Genomic DNA, 25643 nt, shown 5'->3' on the forward strand with positions numbered 1-25643 from the left:
AAAGGAGATAGGTTGTCAACATGCAGCTTGCACCTCAATAAATTCCCAAAAGTAGGTAAAAAATTATTAAAAAATCTATACATAGTAATCTTAATTTTTGCTGGAATTTGTAATGTCCATAACTTTGTATAAAACACTATAATTAAGCTAGGCATAGTCGTAGAATGTAATCTCCTATTGTGTAACTCTTCATCAAGAAGCAACTTGTATCCACTCTTGGAAGAATATTCACTCGACCCTTTATAGCGCCACACAAAAGTATCTGGAGGTCTCGTTTGAGCAAGTGGAACAGTAAGAACCTTCTCATCCTAATCGATCTTAAGAATGGATCTAACTCATCATTTAATCCAGGTACACGAATCTGCATTAGTCAATTGTGCCACAATAGTAAATCTAACATTTATATGCTGACACTGAACTCTTTCATTTCTTGGACTAGGAATCCAAGAATTATTCCATATATTGACCTTATCCCCAATACCAATTCGCCAACCAACTCCTATTTCAATTAAACCCCAGCGCTTAAGATACTTCTCCAGGTAAATTAAGAGTAAGTTCTAACCGAGCTAACATAAAATCTATCTGTGGATAATACCTAGCTTTCAAAAATTTAGCCAACAAACTATCTGGATGAGTAATAATACGCCAACATCTTTTGGCTAATAGGGCAATATTAAATTTGGACAAATCACAAAAACCTAATCCTCCCTCTGCTTTCGGCAAACAAAGTGAATGTCATGTAACTCAATGTATAGCTCATCAAGATTTATTTTTCCTTTACCAAAATAAGTTAAGAAAATTTTCTAACTTGCTAAATAACACTTTTGGTAAGAGGAAACACTACATTGCATAGACAGGTATAGCTTGCAAAACTGCCTTAATAAAGACCTCTTTCTCCCCCCAATCGACAAATATCTCATACTCTAGTCTTCTACTTTCTTGTTAAACCGACCCAAGTAATGCACAAAAGCTTGCTTCTTACGTCTACCAACCATCATCGGCAGACCCAAATACTTTTCTGGGCTTGTTGAAACCCTAACTCCTAAAAGGCTATCCACAATCTCCCGCTCAACTGATCCAACATTAGCCCCAAAATGATTCACCTTGCCTCAAACCTCTCAAAGGTAAAAATGATTCACTACTGCAAACATTAACGCCAATCGTATAGGAAACATAGGTCACACACTTCATAACCAAAGCCACACAACTATCACGAAAGCCCAATGTAACATTATCCCTGCTAAAAAATCTCACTCCACCTTATCATATGCTTTACTCATGTCGAGCTTAAACACAAAATTACCCTGCTAGCCAAATCTTTTTATTTTAAGGGAATGCAAAATTTCATACGCAACTAGAACATTATCTACAATATGCCTTCCAGGTATAAAAGCTCATTGAGCCACATCAAGGTAACCTTTCAAAACTCTACTCATTCTGCCCACTATTACTTTAGCAATGATTTTGTACAGAACATTGTACAAGCTAATAGGTCTAAATTACGTCATGTTTCTGGGACTACTGACCTTCAGGATCAAGACAATATGAGTCTTATTTATTTCCTCAATGGCAACCTCCCCATGAAGAACCGCAAGATAGTATTTCGTAGCATCATTGCCTACAATATGCCAATATTTTTTTTGTAAAAAAAAAGCAAGAAAACCATTAATACATGATTCTTTAATAGGTTTCATAGACTTGACTGCAGCCTATACTTCCTCAAGTCTGAAAGGTAGCAACAACTACTTATTTATACCTGGTGAAGCCTTTTTTTGAACATTAGCACAAATCCACGAAGCATCCCTCGCAGGGGAGGCCGTAAAAATTTCAATGAAATAATTTGAGGCAATTTTCAAAACCTCTTCCTCCTCAGATACCCAAATCGCCTCTTCACCCTCAATACCGATAATATTATTGCACTTTTTTCGACCAGTTGCAACTTTATGAAAGAAAGCAATGTTTCTATCACCATTTAAAAGCCAATTGATACGAGTTCTCTGTTGCCAAAATAATTCCGCCTTATCTGCTTCTAATTCAAGCTAAGCTGAATCTTTGACAACTCAGTGAAGATATCATCATTTGGATCTTTTTCATAAAGCTCTTTCATTCTGAGTTGTAGCCTTTTTTTTATTAACCTCTCTATTTCTTTTTATCGTATGGCTCTAATGTCTCAACTTTCTTCCTAACCCAACCAATTTTGAAGGCAACGTGTCTAAAGATGAAGACTAAAATTGGCTTATTGCTTCTTCACAAAACCCCTCCAAACACCAATTAGCATCAAAACGAAAATTATGACAACCCCCTCTCTGCCAACGTCTTCGCCCTTTCATATCTATTACTACTAGACAGTGATCAATAAAAGAATGTCTCCAATGAGCAACTGAATAATTAAGAAACAAACTCTACCATGTTGTATTCGGCACTCCCCTATCAAGCTTCTCCCAAATGTTGTTTGCCACTAATCTACCTCTCTTCCACATGAACCAGCACCTTGTAAACCCTAAATTACTTAGATCACAGTCTTGTAGAGAAGATCTAAAAGCCTTCATATTCCTTTTCACTCGTAACCATGCTCATTTCTTTTTTAAAAAATATACTATCTCATTAAAATACCCAACTACCAACCACGGAATAGATTGATCTTGACCCAACTGGAAAAGTAGATCTTAAGAATTGCTCATTAGGCGTTCCTTAGGATGCCTATAAAACCAGTAAAACGCCATAAAAAACCCTCTTGCTCATCCTGAATGTCAACATCAATATGATACTGCGAATAGCTTTGCAAACTAGATACTGCGAATAGCTTTGCAAACTAACCACACAACTTTGTCTCTAACCCAACGATAATCCTCCTCTAGAACCCACTACTCCCACATTAATTCCATTAGAAAATTCACACTTCCTCCTAACTACTTCCATCATTCTCGCGCTAACTTTTTTTTATAAGAAACACAATTTGGGGACAAATTTCTCTCAGCTTACTCCTGAGACGATTTATAGCATGTGGCTTCCTCAGCCCACGAACATTCCAACTTAAGGTTTTCATTGCGCCTAGCTGGCCTACAATGTAGAAATTGCACCAAGCATTCGTTGTCTTTTTTTCCCCTCAACAAATTGAATAGAACACTCTTTACCATCTGAGCCTAACTCCATAAGCTCAGAACCATTAGACCCATTAACCTTCGACTCATTCTCCCAGTTAGGTACTCATTCATTTGCATTAGCCAATTGGAATCTTATGGACCATACCAGATTTTGATTGCGATTAGGATAGATATTTGTAACATTATCCCCAAAATTACATCCGTTCATATTCCTATCCTTATCCAACCTCTGACTCACCGTTCTATCTGACTCCTGTAACCATCTGCTAACTACCGAAGACCCTTTTTGTAACCGGAGCACACAACGAAATATCCCACCCAAAAAGAATCTTAGCCAGATCTATCCTCACCCTAACTGGGAAAAAACTCTACCCATGCTCAAGCTTCCCATAGAGAAAACAAAATACGCTGAGCTTTTTATACTGAAACCTAACATATAGCATCTAACTAGCCCCTAACACAATCTTCTTTTTACGCTCAATGGAAGTCAAATGTCCAGTCGAACCTTAATCCTCATATACCTCTTTACAACAAACATTGAAATCTTCGTATCATAATCAAGAAAACTGCCCAAAAAATAACGAAATTGATGCGCAATTGCTTTTGACATCAGACCCGAAGGCAGATCGTGAATCTACACCCAAAACTCCACATATAACAATGGCAATGTATTCGGATCCTCCCCTAGTTGAATCTTATGCAATAACAACAAATGATTATTAAAAAACCACAGAGTCCCCTCTAAAACCCAATTCACATCAACTTCATAAAAGAACTGAAACAAAACATGCTTCTCACCTAGATTTGTGATAGAAATACCTTCAATAGGGTACCATAAATCAGCCAATGTGTTTCTCAACGAAGAGAAGTGCACTACACTATCTGTCAAACAACTTCCAACAAAACAAAACTTGAAATCTTTTCTAACTCACTCTCCTCTTGAAACGCCTCCACCTCCTCGTCGACAAGAATCAAATTTTCCAACTCGTCCTCCATGGCCCCCTCCACGAGCCCTAGAAAAAAATCGTGTCAAAAGACAAACGAAAAAATTGCGTGCCAAAACGGCAGACGAAAAAACTACTATGATCTAGATTTATTGTTATGCTACTATTTTTTTAATTGTTTACATATAATGTGATATAATATGATTATTATAGTTAGGTATTTGGAATCAAATACATTTTGCATTGCTTACCCCCCTCAAACATATTACAACATTATTTTATAAAATTTTACATCCTAACAAATTAAATACTATTGCATCTAATTCGCTTTCAATGAAAGTGGCAACATATATTCCAATATTTGAGTAATTAACTTTTGCAAATAGCAAAAAAATAAAAATACTTTTGTAACAATATATAAGGCATACTATTTTTTAAAATGCTTACGATTGTGTTCTTAATGCAAATTGTGTATGCTTTACTAAATAAATCTAAATGTTTGACTTTATATTTCAAATTATAAAATCATCAAAAGATAAGGGAGGAACTTTATATTTCAAATTATAAAATCATCAAAAGATAAGGGAGGAATCCACTTACACGGGTAAAATTAAAGTAATTTTACACTTTTTCGGGTTTTTTTGTACAATTAATATTTTAACAATGTAACCGACATAATTCATATTTCATTTATATAGATTATGCATGTCAAATTTGATGTAAATTAAAAATTTCTATCTATTTGGATCGATATATACAGTACTTTAGATCAATATGATAGTGATATCAAATCAGTTCAAAAAGATGTATACATTACAAATACAATTATATTGATAAATTTAACGATTAAATTGTTAAAACATTAATTGTAAAAAAAATACGAAAGAATATAAAATTACTTTAATTTTATACCGTGTAAATGGATTCCTCCTTTAAGTAGATAGGAAAGAAAGCTCTTGAAATTATTATATTCTCAACTCTTTTCGAATATTTAAGATTACTTAATAACATTTTTGGTTTTTTTTTTCATTTTAATTCTCATGTATGACATATTAAACCATTTTTTTAATTGATTACTAACCTTTCGTTTATGATATATTTTACTATTCTCAAACATTCGTTTTCTAGGTTGTAATTATAGTCAGAACTTTAAAATGAGAATCAAAATGATTTTAGCCATTACATGGTTCTAGGTTTTAAATTTTATATTTATCTTACATTATTAAAATAAAACTAGCAACACTTAATGTTTTCCTTCGTTTTTCTTTTCATCATGTAATTGAAGTCTTGAGGTGAAAATTTTTTAGATAATCTTTACTTATAGATTTAATTTCCTTTTTTTTTGAGAAAAAAATTGAAATGGTAAGCAAGATATTAAGATTATTAAGATTAATCAATTTGTGTATTAGGTATTTGTTTTTCTTAATTGAAAAATTGCTCGACCATTTCATTCTTAAAAAAAAATTGAGATTTTATTCCTTGGTTGATTTTAAGTACTCACTTTTTACTCAACAAAAGAAAAGAAAAACTCAATTTAAAAAAAATACAAAATCTAAACAAGAAGAAAAAAAATTGAGTGTTATTGATTTTATTTTAATAAAATAAGATTAATACAAAATCTAAGAGTTAAAACTATTTGTGTTGATGATCATTTTGGTTCTCATTTTAAAAGTTGTTACAATCATTTGTTTTTCAAGGTTTAGAGTAAACTCAATAACTAATCCTCTGCATTCTGTAAATGTTACTCCATACCCAAGGCGAGGATCGAACTCTCAACAACTGGTTAAGGTAGGAGAGACACTTATCATCTCACCTATCTCCCATGGTTAATACTATATATATTTTAAACATTATATTAACACACATAATATTCATCTGTTAAAATATAAAAGGCAAAAACTATTTTACTGGCTTAATCCAATTTTTATTGGATATGGATTCATTGGATCCTCTTGTTGGGGATTTGTTGGAGTTTAAGTAGAGGTAGCTAATCGTACAAGTGAGACTAAACTCGTTTTTAGACTTTGGATCATCTTCGCCTGTATAACTTGTTCTCCAATTGCCTTTTATCAGTCTGTAGACTTTTTGCTTGTTGGCAACATTAAATTGTGATATCATCAAGAATTTATTACCACGTCAACGAATACATACACTTGATGCTGGCAACTGTTGCTTTCTTTCAGCCTGCATTTTACAAAACTATTCAGAATTATGCTGATGACTTTAGCTCTCATTTTGATGACCCTGTTCTCCTCTTCTGTGGCTTTTGATGACTCCTTGGAAACAATAAGTCCTTAATTTGTCGCTCAGCACTATACTCTGAAGTTGCCTGCAAAGGCCAAAGTCGACAACTGCTTAACACCAATGATCTTAAGGGCCAGTTCTTCATTGTTTTTGAAAAGTATTGTGAAAAAGTGCTTTTGAGAAGTGCTTTTGAAAAGTTTAGTTTAAAATTTGAGTGTTTAGTATTACTGTCAAAAAGTACTTTTGAGAAATAAAATGTCTATTTCAAACATGTTATTATCAAGTAACAAATATGTATTTAAATAATATTTAAATTAGTTAATATTATTATATTTTAGTAATAATATAAAAAAATTATTATAATTTGTTAATATTTTAATATATGAAATATAAATTGTAAATATTTTTAAGCAATAAATATTAATTATTTATAAAATTTAATTAGAATATATGAACTATATTTTAAATATTTAAATATAACCATTAAATATTTGTAACTAGTATTTTAAAAAATATTTTTTTATTTATTTTTAATTAATGATTTTAACACAATTGTAATTAAACACCAAGAAAAAAAATACTATGTTATTGGAGAGGTGAAAAAATATTTAAGCACCAAAAGTCCTTTTCAGAAGTGCTTTGCTTCTTTTCAGAAGTGCTTTTCAAAAGCACTTCTGAAAAGCTAAAAATTTCAGCCAAAAGCAACTTGTTCTTCACCGTTTTTCTTTTAAAAGTGCTTTTAGAGTCAGAAGTGTTTTTTTTAAGCAATGAAGAACTAGGCCTAAGAATAATAATAACAAGAAACAAAGTCAAGGGACATACCCGCGCATTATACGCGAATCTTAAGGTTTGGATTTGGGTTCCACAGCAAACTCTCAAGTTAAACCCAAGGGAGTCTACACTGATAATAGCTGCCTCCTATAACGAATTGCAAAGAAAACGAATCATCATCTAAAGTATTATAATTAACACAACAAATGATACTAAATATTAAGGTATTAGGGATATGTTAAGGCAACAAATCTTACTTGTCAAAGTCCTCAAGGTTCCTTTTTAAAAAAAAAACATAAAACATGTTTCAGAAACTTGAACATTTTACACTGCCAAGTATGGTCAGATATGGTGCCAGTAGCTCAACATCCAGACAGCAGACTTTCACAAAGCTAATTTATTCCTAACTTCCATGTTAATGTTTTTTTACCTCAACTGGGATACCCTTGCATCTCCAACATAGTGATTTAAGTGCCTGTACGGTCTTCTCTCCACCAGCTTTCAGGCGAGATATGATTTTGGCTGTTGAATGTGCAATGGCATCAGGTTGAGCTTGTTTGAAGTCTTCTAATTCAACATCTGTCTGAAGAAGTGGAAGAAATCAATTTTTCTGATGGAACAAGTGCTATCGTAGCACTCAATTATTCCATGGAACTGTCTTTCTATGTTGCAACTTTATAACACAATATGGTTTAGTTACAGAAGAATGTTGCTTAATAACACCAACAAACAATGCATATCAATCAGCAACTTTATTATTCTAGCTAAGAACAGGATACAAGACCAGAACCACAAATGGTCTCGAACACAAGTAATAAAAGTATTCACACGTTAATCAAACAAAATTTAAAAGAGAAAGAGGATGAAAACCACTAAACACGAAAGCCTTCTACAAACCTGATGTCCATGTGCTGTAATTAGCTGAATTTTAGACATCTGCAATTTGTAAAACAAAGACCCATTCATGGAGATTTCATTTTTCTCAGATTCTTCTGATGTTGAATTATCTTTTGAGGACCCTAACCCATTTCTGTGACCATTAATTATGCTAACATCTTCTATTTTGTCTCCCACAACTTTCTCAACCTGATGTTTATCAGAACTACGAGACTGATTGGTAGATATATGCTTCTGAATTTCAGAATGTTCTTCAATGAAGGCTGGCCTTAGAAGGCCTTGAATAGCTAAACCATCCGAAGGTTGCTCCATCCAGTCTATAGGATCATCTGAAGCAACCTATAACAAATAAATAAAGATAAAGTGAGAAAATGTTCACTGGTACAAACCCATGCATCAAAGTTATTTTCTTTAAAACATAGTTGCTACCAAGGGTTCCTTCAAATCAAACTTGACACATGCCAGGAAAGGTTATGTTCGCATAAACATGGATTTAGTTCACTCATCTTCCAAGCAGTGTTCCGCGTTAATTTGCCCTTACTATCAAACATACAGTATCATTACCTCAGTCAACTTGTTGGCGAAGTACATCGGATGGGAGGAATGCATAGTCTCCAATTTTGCCCAGTCTCCTAGTGTCCCATCAGAGTCATCTTGATCATTATCTTCAAGAGCAGAAACCCAATCCTACAAATAAGAAATTAAAAGATGTCTTAGACAGGTTAGAAGAAACATCTTGCATGAAAAGCTAAGTTCATGCACAAGTTAAATTTGAAAGGAGAAGGTCAAACCTCATCATAATCCTCTTCTTCAGCATTCTCATCTTCATCTTCATCTTCATCATCAATATCCTCAATTTCAAAATCAACTTCAGATGCGCCTGATAACTCAAGTTCCTTCATGATTTCTGTAGTATCAAAGCCTATAATGACTTGCTGCATAAATGAACTACGTAAGCTTTCAGGAATGCAACAGGAAAAGGAAAAAGGAACTATTAGTTGACCTTTCCGTATGTGACTGCAACTAAAGGTTATTATTCTTATAAATTATTCCAATTTACTCAAAATGAAGCCCATTCTTCCGATTAGAATGGCGCATTCATTATCATGCCAAATCAATAACATTAATGCCTCATTTGGTTAGTAGTGTAATAAGATGAGGAAAATGCCTATTTATTACAATAGTTAGACTTAAAATAAAAAATAATTAATACAGTTTTAAACTTGAAATTAGAAAAATGAGTAAAAACTCTTGTTAAAAAAAAAAAAAAGCTCTTCAAAATAAGCAAAAGGTTTTTCCTCTTTTTGCTAAGAATAGGTCATGGGAATGGCTAAATATTACCACTTGAATTAGTTTATTACTCAGTCATGTACTAAAATATGAGTAAAAAATTACTCCTACCAAACATATAGTAAATACTCAAGAACTTTTAGTTATTCATGGGTTGCCTTGACAAACAAGACTAATGTCAATATTGAAAAGCAAAAGCTTCAGACAGAATCTAAGCACCATCTTGAGCCATGCATGCAGGCGTTTCAGATTATTGAAGGTCAGCATTGGAAATTTTATCAGAAAGAAAATATTGCATACCAGAAAGTTATTTTCTACAGCAAAACTTTGCAAAATATCTTCATCACTTTTTACTTGAAAGTATACATCTGCAAGGCATCAGAGTACAGCTTCAATTTGATAAAATAAGACTGACAAGCCTAAATCACAGATATGAGAATAGTCAACTTACTTCCATGTCCATCGGTTACATAAGGCAAGTCTGGCCACATTATGCTTTCATGAATTTCATCATTAATCATCCCCGAAAACATAAGTGTAGCTTTAGTATTCACCTGAATATGATTTACTATAGCCAACATTAGCCGCACATACGGGCTAAAAAGTAGGAAGCTATTTTGCTCTGACTATTCATTTTTTTTAAGCTACCCAAAACTGACACCCATGTCAACCATATATTAAAACATGGGTATGACTGTCCAAAGACATATAAAAAGAGAACCTTAGAAAAATCAAACACACCCACCTATATCCAACACTTAAATTTTCTACTATCCGGATAATATAGCATAAAAGTACATATTCCAAATGTTAGCCGATCCCAAAACTCCTCAAAAGGCATCTAATTTGCTTCTCTTAGAGAATAAAATTTTAATTCCCTTAAATGACATGCATCTGAACTCTGAAGTTGATTCTTTGATCAACAATCAAAGCAATATACCTCAATGATGGTCCTACAGGTTTCTGCAGCTGTGAGTGTAGCATCATCGCTATTATTAGAATTCGCCTCACCAATCTCCTCAAACGGATGGTAATCCGACCTTCCATTCTGCTTGGTAGGACCAGATGCAGAACCCAAATGCTCTGCTGTCACTTGATTCTTTTTCTTTATGAGAGCTCTTCTCCAAGGGGAAGCAGTGTTTAGTCTTTGAAATCTATTCCTGCATACAGCTCTTAGTCCTTAACATTCACAACCACTATTCTTAATCTCCATGAGCATTTACACAAAATTGGGAAAAAAATTCACCATCAGCTAATGCGCTATTCTACAATATCGACTAAAAACAATGTGTTACTTAGGACAAGTACTTAATTAGGAAATATATAAATTAAACTTAGTACCGAGTTACGTCGAATCCACCACGGCGAAACGGGCGGCGAGAGGTGACGTGGCAACTAGTAACCTCATCGGAGCTGCAGGTAGGACGGTATTCTACTCAAACAGTACATGCACAACATATGCAAAAAAATTAAGTCGCGGTTTGGCGGCTTAGAAAATGCAAGAAAGTTTAAAAGAAGCAAAAGCTAACATATCGAACCATTGGTGGCAGCTAAGTTCATTGAGTTGGTCTATTAGTCAGGTCTTAATAAGCCATGAATAGCACTAAAAAGGTATATGATTTCGAAAAGGTAGGCAGAGGGGGGAAGAGAGTTACGGTGGAAGGCGGAGGAGCAGAAGTTAGCAGCGGCGGGGAATCGGGCGGCAATAGCTGATTCAAGCATCATCATATTTTAAGATAAAAACTAAAAATTAATTTCTATCCCCGGAAAACCGAGTGCAAAATCTTTGTGAGGCACGAGCGAAGTACGCTTTCCCTTCCAAGAGAGAAGATGAGGTATAAGGGTCGAGTTCCTCCGCCGCAAATAAGAGTTCTGTATTTCCTGCAATCGAACACGTGGAGTAATATAAATGGATGCAAATATTGGTAGGAACAACTAAGAAATAAAAAGTCAAAGCCACATAATATCATAATTCTTTAATATATAATATTTGGATATAAAACTATATCAACTAATAACAAAATCACTTAGAAAATAATTTTGTTAATTAGGGGTGAGCATTCGATCGAACCAAATTAAATCGAATGAAAATATTTTAAGTTAATCGAGTTGACGAATCATATTTTATCATCCTAACTTGATTTGAAATTTTCTCGAATCGAGTCGAGTGAGATGGAATTCGAATCGAATATATTTGTTCGAGTTAAATTTTAAAAAATAATTTTGGGTCCTTATAACCACTGTCACCCACCGTAATTAAATTTGTGCACCGTAATTAAATTTGTTATTAACTTTCATCACCTCATAATTTATTTATTAATTATTTATATACGAGTTAGTTTCTTTGCTTACTTCGTTTTTTCAATTATCTTCTAATTATATATTTTGAAATTAAAAAAATATATTAAATGTAAAAATGTGATTTTTTAATAAATTTATTTTAAAGATAAAATGTGAAATTGATACCAACATAAAATTTTAACACAAATATTTTATGGCATTATTAATTATTTAATTTTAATATAAATATTCAATATGATTAAACAATTCAATAATTTAAATAGTACAAAATGTGAAATTTAATTTAATAATATAAATGGTATATATAAATAAAATTATTATTTAGGTTTAGGGATTTTTTTAGATGATTTTGATTTTTTATTTGGGATAAAGGGTGAGAAGTAAAAGTTTAGGGGGAAATAAATAGTTTTGAGGAGTAAAATTTTGAGAAAAAGTGAACAGGGGGGAAAATTTTTAGAGAGAAAATATTAAAAAAATGGGGGATGGGTTTGGGATAGATGGGGGTGGGAGGGGAGTAAAAGTTTTAGGGGGAAAGTGGGAGGGAGTAAAAATTTTGGGAGAAAATAAAAAGTTTTGAGAGTTTTTTGGAGTACAATTTTGAGGGAAAGTAAATGGGAGAGTAAAATTTTGGAGAGAAAATATTAAAAAAATTGGTGGAAATGGATTTGGGATAGATGGGGGTTGGGATGGGATGGGAGGGGAGTAAAAGTTTTGGGGAAAAAGTGAGAAGGAGTCAAAGTTTTGATGGGAAAGTGAGAATGAGTCAAAGTTTTGGGGAAAAAGTGAGAAGGAGTCAAAGTTTTGATGGGAAAGTGAGAATGAGTCAAAGTTTTGATGGGAAAAGTGAAAAGGTTTGAGGGTTTTAGGTAAAAATGTAAAATATTATAGTTTGATATTCGGTTTATTCGAATTCGAAAGTTCAACTCGATTTGAACTCAAAATTCGAAAAAAAAATTTGACTTGACTTGAATAACTCGATTCGTTTAACTCGAAATTCAAATTTTTGTTCGATTTTTTTAGTCTAATCGAGTTTTGCTCACCCCTATTGTTAATAGCGTTTTCAGGTCGTGGCAGATGTGGGAAATATGTCAAGTTTGGCATGTGTCTGTCGAAACCATTTTTTATTTGTTTTTAAAAAAATGGGAGTCGACTTTGAAAAACGAAAATGGAGTGGCCGCCGATCCTTTATCAAGGTGTGATCAGATCATCTAAAAACAAATTTGGTCTACGAATTAAAACAATGGGTTCGGGAGTCAGTTACGTACGAGGAAGGGTTAGCACCCTCGTAACGCCCAAAATTGGTACCGAATTAATTAGTTAATGTCTTAAAGTCGAATGTCGAAAATTTGAAAAGATTAAAAACGATCCCCCTTTTATTAATGACATATTTTAAAACAATATTTGTATGAATTGGAACATATGTAAAAGGCCTTCTTATCCCGAGGCAACAAAATGTCGTATCCAGTAAGTTAGGATACAACACTTGAATTCTCGAGCATAAGCTAACCTTTAAAAACCTTTATTGAAACTTTGTGTATTTGAAAAGAAAATGTTTGACCATCTTGGTTCAATGAGGAAATCAAAACCCCGTAAGTTGGGGTACAATTTCTCGAAGTTCCAAAGACGGTATACAAGTTTGCCTTTATTTAAAAAAAAACCTCGTCTCGAGATATCAAAATGTCATATCCAATGAGTTAGGACACAACGTTTCGAATTCTCGAGAGAAGCTTTGATTTGAAATTTTTTTGTTTGGATTGAAAAAGGGATACTAGGTTACTTAAATTCAACGAGGAAAATTGAAGCCCAGTAAGTTTGGGCACAATTTTCTCGAAAATCTTAGATACCGAGTATTGCATTATTTTGAAAACCCTTGAATAAAAAGATTTCAATACTTTAATTAAACGTGATCTTTTCAAAAAAAAAAGATGGAAAGATAATGTAACACGAAATGAAAATTTGTAAGCTAAAATGTACACTAATGAATACAAATAATCAATCAGTGCAAATAAGCAATACACACTACACCAGAATAGGCTTTTAGCGGCACTTTTAACGGCGTTTGGAACAAAAACGCCACAAAAAATCGAGCATTAGCGGCGATTTAGCCAAAGCGCCGCTAAAGGTAGACCATCAGCGGCGATTTCTAAGAAGCGCCGCTAAAAATAGGAATTAGCGGCGTTTTATATAAAGCGCTACAAAACCTAAGACCAACGACGTCGTTTTTTGCAATTTTTAAACCTTTAGCGGTGTTTTTATTTGAGCGCCACTAATGCTCGGATCTTTAGCGGCGTTTTTATGTGAGCGCCGCTAATCCTATGGCCGTTAGCGGCGTTTTTGTCTAAGCGCCGCTAATGCTCGGATCTTTAGTGGCGTATTTATCTGAGCGCCACTAATTCTCTGGCCTTTAGCGGCGTTTATATCTAAGCGCTGCTAATGCATTTACCTTTAGCGGCGTTTTTGCCGAAGCGCCGCTAATAGTAACAAAAATCTTATAAGTTGAAATAATTAATATTTTGTTCTATTTATTATATAGTGGTACAATTTACATTTAAATTATAATTAACAAATAATATTGATTAATACAAAAAGTTTTTATTAAAGAGAAGTCGTATATATATCAGCTAACTATTTATTACTAATTTTCAATCACAGTTGATTTAAACTACTTTACGAGAGAAAATATATTAAATTATGAATAAAATAAAATATAATAAAACTTAAATTTTTGTATTGTAAAGAATAAATTAAAAATAGAATTAACTTTTATAAGAGTAATAAATTTTGGTAGTACTGTTTGACTAAATAAATCAAAGGAATTATAAAACACCAATTTATACAAAATATATTTTAACAATTAATTATTGTTTAATCGATTTTGACTATATTTTATGATTATATATATTAAAGATTTAGGGAATTTTTTTATGGACGGTATTTTAAGGAGTACGGGGTATAGATTTAAGGTTTGGGATTTAAGGTTAATTTAGGGGTTCGAGGTTTAGGGGTTTAGGGTTTAGGATTTCAACGGTCATGTTAGGGTTTAATTTAGATTAATATTAGTTTTTGATTATTTTTTATGGTAAATATATATGTTCTTATTTATTTGTAAAATATAGATCCAGAATAAATTTAATATATTGAATATTAATATAATAGGTAGATCATCATGATGGATTTATGCATGTCGATTGATTGGTTAATTTATAATTTGAGACTTGTTAAATGATGCAATTAATTATCTTGAATATTTAAAAACATTTAACCCTAACCATTTGATTTTTTGATATATATGGCTATAGCAATAGCAGATGCAAAAATATCGATACTTAAGTTCAAAAATGATAAAAACTTATATTTAGATCGATCCATACGAAAATTATTGTCATAAAGATAATTTGCTAGCATTTTTCAACTTTGTACAACATTTTTAACTATATATATATAACTTGTTGTTTAATAGATTTTCACTATATTTTGTGATTATTAAAGAATATTAATTTAGGGAATTTTTTGGGTTTGGTCGGGGGGTTTAGACGGTCATGATAGGGTTTCTTAATAAGAGGTTAATATTAGATTGATTAATTTTTACGTTAAATATATATATGTTATTATATATTTGTAAAATAAATCCAGATCAATAAATTTAATATATTGAAGTTTAGTATAGTTTATATTATAATTAATATCTATAATAGCCTTTAGCGGCGTTTTAGTCAAAAACGCCACAAATATTGCAATATACGACGTCATTACGTGTTAGGGAATCAGTTTCTATTGTGGCGTTTTATAGGGAAGCGCCGCTAATATTCTTGAAACTCTGTCAGAACGTCGTCGTTTCAGTTGAATGATGTACTCTATTAGTGGCGTTTTTCGGGAAAACGCCGCAAAGATGTCTACAATTTTGTGAAAACGTCACCGTTTCTTTGTGTAATTGAAAATTTAGTGGTGTTTTTTCCCCTAGTGCCGTAAAAGGACATGCAATAGCGGCGTTTTTACGTAAAAACGCCGCAAATGTGACTTAAAATTAATTTAAACAGCGCCGTTTCTTTAAAGGCTATTTAACCCGTGTCCTCATCCTTTATGAACTTACTATCGAAAAAAATGCATTTTCTATACCAAATTTTATAAAAAAAATTGTTTTTTATATAAAGAGACAAAATTTGTTGTACCAAGTTTATTATAACAAATTTCATCCATTTGTTAAGAGGACATTCGAAGCTTCATACGAAAATTTGTCATAAAGATAATATTGCTACCTTATTTCAACTTTATACAACATTTTTAACTATATATATAAGTTGTTGTTTAATAGATTTTCACTATATTTTTTTTATTATTAAAGAATATTTAGGGAATATTTTGGTCGATGCATGGTATTTTAAGGAGTACGGGCCGGTATATATGAATTTAAGGTTTGGTATTTATGGTTTAGGAGTTAGGGGCTGGGTTATGCTTTAGGGGTTACAGACATGAATTTAGGGGTTAGGGATAGGGTTAATTAGGGTTTAGGGGGATTTAAGGGTTAGAGAGGTTTTAAGGGTTTGGCCGGGGTTTAGGGTTTCTTAAGAGGTTAATATTAGATTGATTAATTTTGGAGGTAAATATATATGTTCTTATATATTTGTAAAATATAGATCCAGAATAAATTTAATATTAAGATAAGTTTTGAGTATAATAGGTAGATGATCACTTTATGCATGTAGCTACATAAATTGAATGGTTAATATGAAGATTACTAGGTTAATTTATAATTTGAGACTTGTTAAATGATACAATATAACTAATAATAGTTATATAATAGTAATTATTTATTTGTTAAAAAAATTGGTAATTAATTATTTAAAAGTAATGCTTTTAAAAATGTGAGAGTTTTAGCGGCGTTTCTATATAAAAACGCCGCAAAAGGTATCCTTTACCGGCGTTTTAGTCAAAAATGCCACCAATATTGCAATATACGACGTCGTTCCGTGTTAGGGAAGCGCCGCAAAACTTACATAACTTTACTTAAACGGCGCCGTTTCTTCAGAGGACAAATTAACTTACATCTGTGTCGTCCTCCAATTACAGCAAGAGGTAAATTGCAGAGAAATTAGGAGAGAAATTTTCTAAGTGTCGAAAGGGGAGAAAACTTTTCACGAAAAATACAAAGGAAAGAAAGGTGGTCGGAGTCGATCTTGAAACAAGGTGGGCACAGTTGCGAGATTTGTCGATTGAATAGGTAAGCCGTTTCTGTTCTTTTTCGAATAAATTTTTTGGGTTTTAGGTCAGTCTAAGTTATTTGGGGTTTTAGGGTTTTGATTAAACAACATAATTTGTGGGGAATCATTAGATGATGGGAAAAAAAAATTTAGGTTTTTAACAATGAAACAGACTGTTTCAACTTTCTCAATTCCTCAACATTATCATAAAAATACAAGTGTAAATTTCCTAGTCATACTTGTTGTCTCTCGTCTTGTAACTGTGTTTGAATTTTCCACAATTTTACTCATGTCTTCACCATCCCTTCTTTTTCTTTTAGAAACGAAACTATTAGGTTGTCTGAGAACCTCAACACACAAAAAAGTAAGTCAATAAACTAAGGTCTTCAATTGAAAACCTTGTAGCAAGTGAGGACATAACATTGTTTATGAAAGATGGCTTATAGCCTGTGATGATGATGTCGTCAACATAGACAAGTAGGTACACTATTGCTTGAGGTTGAATGAATATGAATAGAGATAGGTCAGATCTGATTTCACAAAACCACGATTGTAGATAGTTGTGAGTTAAGCCAGTGGCGTATGTTTCGGTCCATAAATAGCTTTGCATAACTTGCAAATATGATAAATGTGAGGTTAAGACATATATACCTCTTTTTTTTAGCTGTCTTGCAAGAAGGCATTGTTGGCGCTGAGTTTACGTAATACCCAGTTGTGTTGAATTAACTACTGAATTGAATATTGCATGAAAATCCTCTCTAGGTCACTGAGTGAACCCTTTTGCAACAAGATGAGCCTTAGATCAATTGATGAGTTCATCTACTTTTTTTTCTTTTTCTAAACAATCATTTTTTCCGCACAATATTCTTCATAGGGTCATTAGAAACTAATCCCCAAGTCTAGTTCTGTTGCAATGCATCAAACTCAACTTTCATTGCATTTTGTCACTTACAGTGTCTGTTGGCTTGGGCAAAGGCTTGGGGAGTGTTGTTTGGATGAAGAAGAGCCATGAGATAAAAAAAATGTCTTGTGAATGTTATTTTGGGAACAGGTTATCATTCGATTTAATGGATTGGCTGACGGATTTGGTTCAATAGGAGATGTTAGTGTTAGTTGTGGTGGTTCTAGTATAGTTAGTAGAGGGTGAGGTAGATGTTAGCTAAGGGCTATTATTGGAGTCGGAAGAGTTGGGTTTTGAGAGGTATTGTTAGGGACATTGGTGGTGGATTGATTCTGTCATGGCATTCGACGAATAAATAATAATTTAGAAGAAAATGTGATTTCTCCAGCATGATTTGGTTAGGTTAGGTTTCAACATATATTCATATATATGTTCAATTTTAAACCTCTAATATCATCTAATTCACTGTCATGTACCTTTATACAATAGCAAGCTGATCAGTTTTACAATGGCAGGTTATAAGCTGATAAATAATGTAATAGTTTTTATATGTGCTGGTTTGCACATTGATGCACTTAGGCTTATTTAAAAGAAACAATGTATGTGATATGGCTTTAAATCATTTATGCATTTAGGTTTTTTTAGTTTTTTTAGTTTAGCTAACTTTGTGAGTATAAACTCCTGTTTTTTTAGTTTTTTGGCTTTAATTACTTCTGTTTTTTCTGTACTAATGTATTTCTGTCTTTTTTTTTCCAAGATTTGCTTCGGAATTGAGGAAATTTAAGGTATTTATTCCTATGTTTCTCTATTTAGGTTTCTTATAAAAAAAAGTCAAATTGTTAAATTTTTTTTGTTATATTTTAGTTGTATAGTTTAATTATTATTTTTCATTTTTAGATGGGAGTTTTAATTACCATTTTAGCTAAATTTGCATTTGACTTTGCAGCTTATTACATTATTTGATGTTTAAATTTTCTGCTTAAGATATTCGGCAAAGGCAATTGTTTTAAACTATTAAAATTCAGAATACAACTCTTAAACAACTTTATATATTTGAGTAATTGAATAAATTATGGGCGAATCGTTTAATCGGTTTAGCGTTTATAAATCATCGATTTCCGATATTATGTGTTGCAATTATAAATTTTACTTCAAATTAATGATTAATTATCGATCTTAACTTACATAATGGTTTTATGTTAATGATTAATAATCTTTTACATACAAATAAATTTGTATATTTATTTATATTTTCTATTAAAATAAAAATATACTTTTTCGAAATATATTTATTTTGTAATGGCAATTCAAAGTATTATTTCTTTAATAACAAAAATTGTTTTCATAAATATAAACAAATTAATTATATCTTGTAATTCGAAGTCAATGTTTTTTTTCACTGACATAATTTGTTGTTTGAATTAATAAAAGCTACAAAATATACATCATATCGTATCGATCTTTGAATTATCCGGAGATTAAAGCTACAAAATTATATTTTAAATGAAATGTATTCAAAGTTATATTTTAAAACATCTTTGATATATATATTTATATACAGTTTTAATATATTTATTAAAATTTTATTGATATTTTGAAAAATTTATCAATCATATCATAATTTACATACATAACACATAGCCTACATGACTTATATAATACACAACTTAAATAATTTAAATAACTTACATAATACATAACTTACATTCATAACTTACACAAACTTATATGTTACCTTACATAATACATAACTTATATAAAATTTTTATATAAACTTACATAATACATTACTTACATATTAACTTACATAAGTTATCTACAAGCTTATATTTAAACTTGCATAACTTACATAATAACATAACAACTTACATTATACATAGCATACATAACTTACATATTATAGAACTTACATAACTTAAATATCTTACACAACTTACATAACCTACATAATACATAACTTACATAACTTACAACTTACATAACATACATTAATTTGATAACTTACGTAAGTTACATAACTTACATAATACATAAAAATATATCATATCACAAATTTCTGAAATTCATTTATGGTTATGACTGGCGTTTTAACTTACCCGTGCAAATTATTGTGAACATCAGAATTCAAGAATTAAGAAATGGACCGGTCTTGGATGAATTTGTCAAGGGTTAGCAATGGTTATCGAAATGGAGTACAGTATTTTCTAAATTTTGCATTTCAATATACAAGCCAAGAGAACATGATTCTTTGCCCGTGTAAGAAGTGTGTCAACATAAACTGGCATTATCGTGAGGTTGTATATGAGCATCTAATTGTTGATGGGTTTGTTCGGGGTTATAAACAATGGTTATTTCATGGAGAATGCCCGCCTAGTACTTCCTCTTTAACGATGGATGTATCTTACTCTGGTAATGCTTACTATCAGTCTGATAGAGGGGATGACATGGAAGGTATGTTGTGGGATGCATTTAATATGCATAATCATGGTGTCCAGTCGTTCCCAGCGTACTTTGTGGCTTATGATGATTGTAATATTGGGAGAAATACTTTTACCGAACCGGGAAGTAGTGTACCTCATGAAGAGCCGAATGAAGAAGCGGCGAAGTTCTATGCGCTACTTAATGACATGAACGAAGAACTGTATGAGGGATCAAAATTTTTAAAAATGTCTTTCTGTGTTAGTCTTTTTCAATTAAAATGTTTGGGAGGGTGGACCGGGAACTCTTTGACAATGCTGTTGGAGTTCTTGAGAGAAATGTTTCCTTTTGCAAAAATCCCTCAGTCATGCAAATATATGAAGAAAATGATAAAAGATTTAGGCCTTGGGTACAACAAAATCCATAGTTGCCCAAATGACTGCATGTTGTATTGGGGAAATTGGAGAAATCAACAGTGTTGTCATGTATGCGGCCACTCCCGTTGGATAAGTAAAAACACAGAAGGTGGGAACGACGATGAAAATGTTGCACAACCAAGACAGAAGCCGGTCAAGATTTTACGATATTTTCCGCTGATACCAAGGCTTCAAAGGCTTTTCATGTCGTCGAAGATAGCGGAGTCTTTGACGTGGCACCATGACGGACGAACCGATGATGGGAAGATGAGGCATCCGACAGATTCTTTAGCTTGGAAATCATTTGACAATAAATTTCCAAAATTTGCAAGCGATCCTAAGAGTGTGAGGCTTGGGCTAGCATCTGATGGATTTAATCATTTCAAGATCATGAGTACTGCGTACAGTACTTAGCCAGTAGTGCTTGTTCCTTACAATCTGCCTCCGTGGATTTGCATGAAGTAATCTTCCCTTATTTTATCTATGATTATCCCTGGGGAGAAAGGGCCTGGGAATGATATCGACATTTATTTACATCCACTTATTGAAGAGTTAAAACAATTATGGGCTGGTGTCGAGACATACGATGTGCTGAGAAAAGAGAACTTTAATTTACGTGCAGCTTTGATGTGGACCATTAATGACTTTCCCGCTTATGCCAATTTATCCGGTTGGAGTACCAAGGGTCGTTACGCGTGTCCTTGTTGTGCTGCACAAACATGTTCGCAATGGTTGTACAATGGGAAGAAGTTCTCTTACATGGGCCATCGTCGGTGGTTACTAGAAAGTCATAGATTTAGATTTTAGAGTTCTGTATTTGACGGCACTGAAGAGTTCAGAGAAGCTCATTCGCAGACCAGTGGCTCTGAAATCTTGTTCATGTTGGAAGATATGAATTTCATTTATGGGAAGATGAACCAACCGGCAAACATGCAAAGAAACAGAAGATCAAATGATAAACCTGATGATGACTCCGACGAAGAGGACGATCCTAATGAGGCGAAATTATGGAAAAAAAGAAGTATTTTTTTTCAATTGCCTTATTGAGAGCATCACCTTTTATGACACAATCTTGATGTTATGCACATTGAGAAAAATGTCTGCGAGAACATTGTGGGTACAATTTTGAATGTCGACAAAAAATCAAAAGACAATCTTCAGAGTTGACTTGATTTAGTCCAAATGGGAATTCGGCCTGACCTTCATCCCAATCCACTTCCAAATGGGAAATATCGGTTGCCGCCTTCTATTTTCTCAATGTCCAAGACGGAGAAAGAACTATTTTGCATGGTGCTGAAGGATATAAAGGTTCCAGATGCGTATGCATCAAATATATCTCGATGTGTTAGTGTTAAAGATCGAAGATTATATTCGCTGAAATCACATGACTATCACATCTTAATGCAAGATTTACTGCCCGTTGCTCTACAATATTGTATGTCCAAGAAGGTGACGTCTTGTATAATTGAACTATCCAATATAATGAAATCCATTTGTGGCAAAGTTTTGGATGTTCAAGAACTTCAGAAAGTACAGGATCGAGCCGTTTTGACTTTATGAAACATGGAGAAAATCTTTCCACCTTCCTTCTTCACCATTATGGTTCACTTGATAATCCATCTCCCGCACGAAGCAATTCTTGGCGGACCCGTTTTCTATCGATGGATGTATCCAATAGAAATGTGTTAATTAAAATTTTTAAAATTTTCCTTCATTCACCTCTATGCCTTTAGTTACAACTTTTGATAATGTTGTATATTGTGTTTAGGTTCCTATCCAAATTAAAGTCTTACTGCCGTAACAAGTGATATCCAGAAGGACCGATTGCTGAAGGCTACTTGGTAGAGGAATGTATGACCTTCTGCTCAAGATATTTGGAAGATGTTGAAACAAGGTTGAACAGACCAAATAGGAATGCCGGACTCACGGACCATAACTTAGTCGATACTTATTTGTTCCAAGGTTTTGGAGAACCAATCGGCAATGTTGAAATTGCAGAATTAGATCATTTATCGTGGGTACAAGCACATCGATATGTTCTGTTTCACCACGAATCATTGGAACCTTTACGGAAGTAAGTTCTAAAAATTTGATAAATATTTATCAAACTAATAATTGTTTATCTTCTAACAAAGTGAACATTTTTTTAACACAGTAAGTACAAACAAATATTGAGATCTCGTTCGCGCTTCCGAAGAACACAACATCAGGATATCAATAAGTTGTTTACAGAATCTTTTTATGATTGGTTAAGCCAAACGGTATGCAGTTGGAGCTTCCGCTTACAAATAATAATGTTTTTTCATAACATTTTTAATTACTCAGTTTACTTTCCATTCAATAGGTTTGGAGTGGGAAGAACGTAGACGACGAAGTTAAATGGCTCTCCCAAGGTCCAAATCGAGTGGTTAAAAGATATAGTGCGTTCCTCATCAATGGATTCAGATTTCATACAAAATATCGCGAGAGGTTGAGGAGAACGCAGAATTGTGGAATAGTTGTTAATTCTGCAATTACAAGTTATGTTAGTGCTAGGGACAATAATCCTGTCGAGGGAAATGTGGAATATTTCGGACATCTTACTGATTGAGTTGGATTACTACGGCAAATGGAAAGTTGTCTTATTTCCAGGTGATTGGGCCGATGTTAATACAGCTCGTGGAATCAAGCAAGATCAATTTGGTTTTACAATGGTGAACTTTGACCGATTGATTCACACAGGACAACAACTGATAGATGAGTCGTATGTATTCTCATCTCAAGTCAAACAAGTTTTTTACTCAAAAGATCCAACTGATGAGGGTTGGTACGTTGTACTCTGTAACATCCCTAGATACTTGTTTGACATGGGCAGTGGAAGTAGAGATAACATCAACGACAGATCAGAAACTTTGTCATTTCCAGAACAAAACTTAAACGATAATATCCCTAGTACTAGTGCACAATTTCAATGGGTTCGTCAGGATACGGATGAAAATATTTATGAATAATGATGTAGTAAGATTTTACGATTGTTTAATTATATGTAATATCATCATTTAAATCTTGGTCTTATTATATCATATCAACTGTTTTATATGTGTTGTTATTGTTGTAATTAGTTATTAAGTTTTCAACTATTTTATGTGTATTACAGATAAAATGCCTAGAAGAAAAATTCTAAGGGGAAGCATTGTTCAAAATGATCCAAACTCGACAGAAACAAATAGTACTGAACAACAGACAACAATTGGATCTTCGAATGTTCCGATTACAATTGAGGATCCTACAGAAGTTCAAAGTAATTTTACATTTAATTTACATGCGTGTTAACTTATAGTTGATTTATTTTTCAAATTCTTATATTATAATATACCATTTGTAGCTGAAAATGGTGGGACGTGCAGAGGTCGAGGACGTACGCTACTTAGAGAGTTATACGAGTTAGATCCAGTCGAGCATGTCAAGGTATGCATAAACAGTTTTGGTCAGCCTGTTGGATCAGAAGCTCGACTTTTAGCAGGATACATGGGCATTTTAGCACGAAATGCGAATATGTTGCCTATCAACTACGAGTCATGGCGTGAAATGCCCGATAGCAACAAAAACCAAGCCCTCGATAATATTAAGGTAACAAAATGTTAATGTCATCTGTAATGCTTGGGAAATAGTTTCATTTATATTTACTTTATTAACTTGTGTTTTTTGTAGGCGAGGTTTGCTTTAGAGGTCTCGGATGCTTATGTAAAGAAGGCATTGGGAAAAAGATGGAGAGACAATAAAAGTACTTTGAAGAAAAATTATTATAAGACAAAAACAACCCTCGATGAGAAATTGCAAAATGTTCCGCCGGGTATGTTGAGGTACCAATAGGAAGATGCGGTTAGATTTTGGCATTCGAAGAAAGGCGAGGTACGACGTACTTCCAAAATATTGTAATTATTTTGGTTTATACTATTTACTATTTACGTTCTAAAAATTTTATAACGTAGGATCGTGAACGAGTTGGAAAAAGCAGCTGGCAGCAACAAAAATTCACTCACACAGCCGGGTTGAGAAGTTTTGCATGTGTAGCTGAGGCGGAGGTATTTTTAATTTTTTAATATTCTCAAATATGTATAACTTTCTATTAAATAATATTTTTACTACTATATTGTAGGAACGGGCGTCCGGTCAAAAAGTTGGACGCCTTCAACTTTTTGAAATTACACATAAGAAGAAAGATGGATCTGCTATGACTCTTGAAGCTGGTGAAATTATGGTACGTTTACTTAATACGATTTGACTTGTTTTAGTTATTTATAGTGTTTCTTTTCTAATGGTTTAATTTATTGCTTTTAATGCGACTATTGTTATATTGCATTTTTCTTTTTTAATATATATTGCGTTCCTAACTATGTGATTTATTTATTAGGAAAAACTAAAGGATAAAAAGATGGAGTACGAAGCGATTGCTTCTAGTGATAGTTCTATTCATCTTGAAGACATTGACAACCGGATTATTACTGAAGTTTTGGGTCCAGAAAGGTATGGTCACGTTCGATTTCAAGGATCTTTTATCAGCCCAACCCAATATTTTGGAACCAGCTCGCACCAATACATGGCTTCGGGGAGTCAATCTCAAGCTGAAGTTCAAAGGTTAAAAGACCAGATGCCTCAGATGCAAGTGACCACATTTGAGGTTAAAAGGAAATATGAAGAACTTCAGCAACAACTTAAAACAGAGGCGGTAGCGAGGGAAGCAGAGGTTGCAGTGAGAGAAGTAGAGGCTGCAGCGAGAGAAGCAGCGAGAGAAGTAGATGTTCAAAAGAAATATGAAGAACTACAACTGCGACTTCAAGCAGATGCGGCATCGAGAGAAGCAGAGCAGAGCAAAAAGTACGACGAACTTCAACAGCAACTTCAGATTATGATGAAGATGTTTCAGCAGTCGCAACTTCCGCCGTCATAATGTATGTTGCATAAATATTTTTATCATTTTAACTTTTAACGTTTTTGTAAAGAAAAGTATGAATTCACTTTTATTTATTGATATTAATATTATTTTAGTCATTTAATTTGAAATATTATATAAATTTATTGTTTTTGGTTAGTTTAGATCTAGTTGCTTTTAATTTGTTGTTGCAGGAGGGCTGAAAAAAACAGAAAATTTTATTTTAAAAAAATCTCAAAATTAGTGG

General features: G+C 32.9%; 1 protein-coding gene across 5 annotated transcripts; it reads right to left on the minus strand.

The window, feature by feature from the left end:
* Positions 1 to 6154: 6154 nt before the first annotated feature.
* On the minus strand, positions 6155 to 11198 carry LOC107917885 (uncharacterized protein At3g49140). 5 transcript variants are annotated; one of them, XR_005916692.1, is made up of 12 exons: positions 10906 to 11126; positions 10592 to 10682; positions 10191 to 10410; positions 9702 to 9804; positions 9551 to 9618; positions 8752 to 8895; positions 8525 to 8647; positions 7961 to 8299; positions 7494 to 7646; positions 7321 to 7341; positions 7115 to 7210; positions 6318 to 6377 (listed from the first exon to the last, which is right to left on the minus strand). XR_005916692.1 is itself a non-coding variant. In XM_016847272.2 (11 exons), the coding sequence occupies exons 1-11, from the start codon at positions 10976 to 10978 to the stop codon at positions 6279 to 6281; spliced, it is 1509 nt and encodes a 502-aa protein (XP_016702761.2). In that variant the 5' UTR covers positions 10979 to 11198; the 3' UTR covers positions 6155 to 6278. The 5 variants fall into 5 exon arrangements, 4 of the variants coding, with proteins under 4 accessions (XP_016702761.2, XP_016702770.2, XP_016702780.2 ...); XM_016847272.2 differs by lacking the exon at positions 7321 to 7341 and having other exon boundaries at positions 6155 to 6377; positions 10906 to 11198; XM_016847281.2 differs by lacking the exon at positions 7321 to 7341 and having other exon boundaries at positions 6155 to 6377; positions 10191 to 10404.
* Positions 11199 to 25643: the final 14445 nt, after the last annotated feature.

Source organism: Gossypium hirsutum, chromosome D08, assembly GCF_007990345.1.
Source record: "Gossypium hirsutum isolate 1008001.06 chromosome D08, Gossypium_hirsutum_v2.1, whole genome shotgun sequence".
Classification (NCBI taxonomy): Eukaryota; Viridiplantae; Streptophyta; class Magnoliopsida; order Malvales; family Malvaceae; genus Gossypium; species Gossypium hirsutum.

Excerpts from the sequence above, each read along its gene's own strand:
- LOC107917885 (XM_016847272.2), bottom strand. The coding sequence starts at position 10,978 with ATGATGATGCTTGAATCAGCTATTGCCGCCCGATTCCCCGCCGCTGCT. Across the intron at positions 7,647-7,960 it reads TTACAGCACATGGACATCAG|ACAGATGTTGAATTAGAAGA; the intron begins GTTTGTAGAAGG and ends CCACTTCTTCAG. Across the intron at positions 6,378-7,114 it reads GATTCGCGTATAATGCGCGG|GCAACTTCAGAGTATAGTGC; the intron begins GTATGTCCCTTG and ends TGGCCTTTGCAG.